The sequence below is a fragment of the Pristiophorus japonicus genome, chromosome 2 (genome assembly GCF_044704955.1).
Source record: "Pristiophorus japonicus isolate sPriJap1 chromosome 2, sPriJap1.hap1, whole genome shotgun sequence".
Lineage (NCBI taxonomy): Eukaryota > Metazoa > Chordata > Chondrichthyes > Pristiophoridae > Pristiophorus > Pristiophorus japonicus.
In genome coordinates this window covers 215,639,603-215,642,557 of record NC_091978.1, presented here as the reverse complement: position 1 = coordinate 215,642,557, position 2,955 = coordinate 215,639,603, and the positions used below count along the sequence as shown (strand labels likewise).

Genomic DNA, 2,955 nt, shown 5'->3' with positions numbered 1-2,955 from the left:
CTGGTTCGTGCCTTCCTGGCGAAAAACTTATCTGAGCTTGGGTCTGGCACCGAGTGATGTGAGCCAGAATGTGCAATGTGGGCAAAATATTTAACTCAATTCTACAGATAGAACATATTAATATAAACTGTATAATTCATCTACCCGGCGCCTTATCACGACCAAACATTTCAAAACGCGTAAATATATTCGGTTGTCAGGACTGAGTTAACTGAGATGAGAATCATTTTTATGTTTTTAACATGTAATGGTAGCACTGAATCTCAAACTTTCTTTCAAGCGACCCATGGATACTGGCATCTCCCAAAAGTGTTTTTATAAGCTGTTTTAAAGATGACATTATCAATTAAGTAATAATATAACGTTTAGTCGTTTCAACATGTAATTGACACGCAGCTTTATTAACCGTTCAAACGTTACAAAAATACTTCTGTTATTGAGGTGGCAATTCCAAGAGGCTACTTTTGTCAGGAGAAATATCGGAAACGGTTTTACACTGAGACCAGTCTTCGGCCTGTAATAAGTCATGTAACCTAAGGGATATCTGACAGCCTTCTGAGTTTCAAAATCAAATACATCGTGTACACGCGTTACAAACAGACCGACTTTGAAAAACAATTTAAAATACTATAATAAATAATATGATGCTTTCCTCTGCGGCTTTTATTCACATTTCTTACCATTCCCAGGGAATACATCTCTTAATTTATTTATATAGTGACAATTGTTCGTATTGTCCTAAAGTCACCAGCTTCGCTGTCTCTTCTATTTACTTCTTGTTTGCCAGACCAGGTTGGTTGTAATCTTACCAAGCTCTAATTCCGTGGAAAGTTCCTTGCAGAGTCTGGGGCCCAGCGCTTTGGTGGGCCTGAGGTTGTGCTGCGGTGTAATTCATGTTGCCAACATTGAAATTCATACTCATGTTGACAAAGGGACTGGCAGAAGCACTCTGCTGCATCGGAGGCATGCTCGAATACATGCAGCTGTAGTCTCCATCACAGGTGCCAGTGCTGCAGCTGGGGTACATACTGTAGCTGTACGGCGCCATGCTGACATTATACGGCGCGCTGTATGAAGGGGATGTTCCCAGACAAGGCTTCCCATCACGTACCAGCACAGGCACTGCAACCCGCCGAGGAGTAGGAGCGGCTGCGCCCAGTTCCAAATGTTTATCCTGGCGCTGCCGCTTGCACTTGTACCTGCGATTCTGGAACCATATCTTGACCTGCGTCGAGGTCAGTTTTAACACGTTTGCCAGGTGATCCCTTTCTGGGGCGGACAGGTATCTTTGCTGCTTGAAGCGTCTCTCCAGCTCATAGACCTGGGCCTGAGAAAACAAGACCCGCGGTTTCCGTCGAACTCTCCGTCCAGGGCCTTCAAAAGTTTCCTTCTTGTTTGCTTCGTGTATAATATTCTTTTCCATTGACTTTCCTTCTAGGTCATAACACAAACACGAAAATTAATTTTAAAAAAGCAAACTGGCGCTCTTTTGAGTCGCGCTCATATAAGTCTGGAAACAGTTCTCAGTCTTTATAAAGTGCATGTTCTGCTCTTGCTTGAGTGTCGCTGAAAACTTGCTGAAATGAACCACTCGAAGGTAGAGATTAGTGAATGAGCATTTCACTGTCGGCCCCTGGGCTTTCTAAACTACCTAGCTTGCTTTGTGCTTCATGTTAACTGAATAAGAGTAAAATCAAACCGTTTAATTTTTGGAATTTCCAGCTCACTGGCTGTCTTGATGAAGCTTTAATGAGGATGCACATTATCAGGTCTCAGTATCACCGTATATTTTGTTCTCGCGAAAAGGTCTCTATTTCTTGCGCAGTCCAGTCCATTTCAACAAACAACCGACTTCGATATCAATCAAATGTCACGAACTCACATCAACCATTAACAATATTCTGCTGACACGTTTCCCTATACACTTCCAATTATTTAGAAAACTGCAACCATGTTGACGCTGTTCTTACATTGAACCTGTGATCCAAACACCCAAGACGGTCACAATATCTCACACAGAAGATAACCCAGTATCATTCGGGCTGTAAAATTGCCGGGAAGCTGAGCAAGATCAAAAACTAACTGAACAGAAACTCGCAGCCAAATCGATTGAGTTAATCTGAATCAATACCAGGGATATATGTGTGTAACAGCTTGGATTTGTTGATTTGTTATGGCTCTAACAGCTGAGTATAGTACTCTTACGTCGTGCTCTAGTTCTTTGCTATGCGGTCGTTAATGATGCCATAAACTATGTGAAGAAGTTATATTCGCTGATAATCACTTCTCAGATATTTGCCCAAGTGTTGGTGTATTTACCTTGATTGTTGTTTGAAGCAGAGCTGTCCATGTGCGATTCGCTGGAGTACTGAGCATTATTTGCACTCAGGATAGGTGAAAATGCCGCATGATTCCTCTGGACATGGGATTTGATAACCTCATTCCCAAGGCCTGGAAGGAGAGTATATTTGGGCTGATTCGCTTGCTCCAGCATACAGGAGGAAGGCAGGGCGTCCAGAGTTGCGCTTAAATGATCTGGATTCCGCTGCTTTTGATGGCGATGTTCCAGATTTAGAATATCCTTTACAGAGAATGGTGTCGTCGATGCTGCGGGGCTTGGAAGCATCTCGGGATAACTCCTGGCCGTAAAAGTGCTTCCAAACTGTTAGGATGACGGTGTGCAAATCCTGCCGTACATTACTGTTCTAATGACGCAAGTTTTAATGACGCTTATTCAGTTAAAGGGTAGCTGACGTTAACAGAGGCAGAGCCTGAAAGCTTCCAGTTAAATACAGAGATTTCTATTGGCCACAAGGTTGCACTGGGCAAACACGGTTTTATCCTGGGGTATCGACAGGGGCCAATTTTCCTCTTGAAGAATTAAGTAGGCGACAGTTTCTTTAAAACCCAGTATTCCTTTTGCTGCTCTGCCTGAGCTACTTTAACAAAATTAAA

At 42.8% G+C, this 2,955-nt stretch overlaps 1 protein-coding gene across 2 annotated transcripts; it reads right to left on the bottom strand.

Annotated features, from left to right (window-relative positions):
- Nucleotides 1-372: 372 nt before the first annotated feature.
- On the bottom strand, nucleotides 373-2,700 carry LOC139233110 (homeobox protein Nkx-2.5-like). 2 transcript variants are annotated; one of them, XM_070863649.1, is made up of 2 exons: nucleotides 2,320-2,700; nucleotides 373-1,434 (listed from the first exon to the last, which is right to left on the bottom strand). In XM_070863649.1, exons 1-2 carry the CDS (start codon nucleotides 2,624-2,626, stop codon nucleotides 806-808), a joined length of 936 nt encoding a protein of 311 aa, XP_070719750.1. In that variant the 5' UTR covers nucleotides 2,627-2,700; the 3' UTR covers nucleotides 373-805. The 2 variants fall into 2 exon arrangements, with proteins under 2 accessions (XP_070719750.1, XP_070719759.1); XM_070863658.1 differs by having other exon boundaries at nucleotides 373-1,431.
- Between the last annotated feature and the right edge of the window lie 255 nt (nucleotides 2,701-2,955).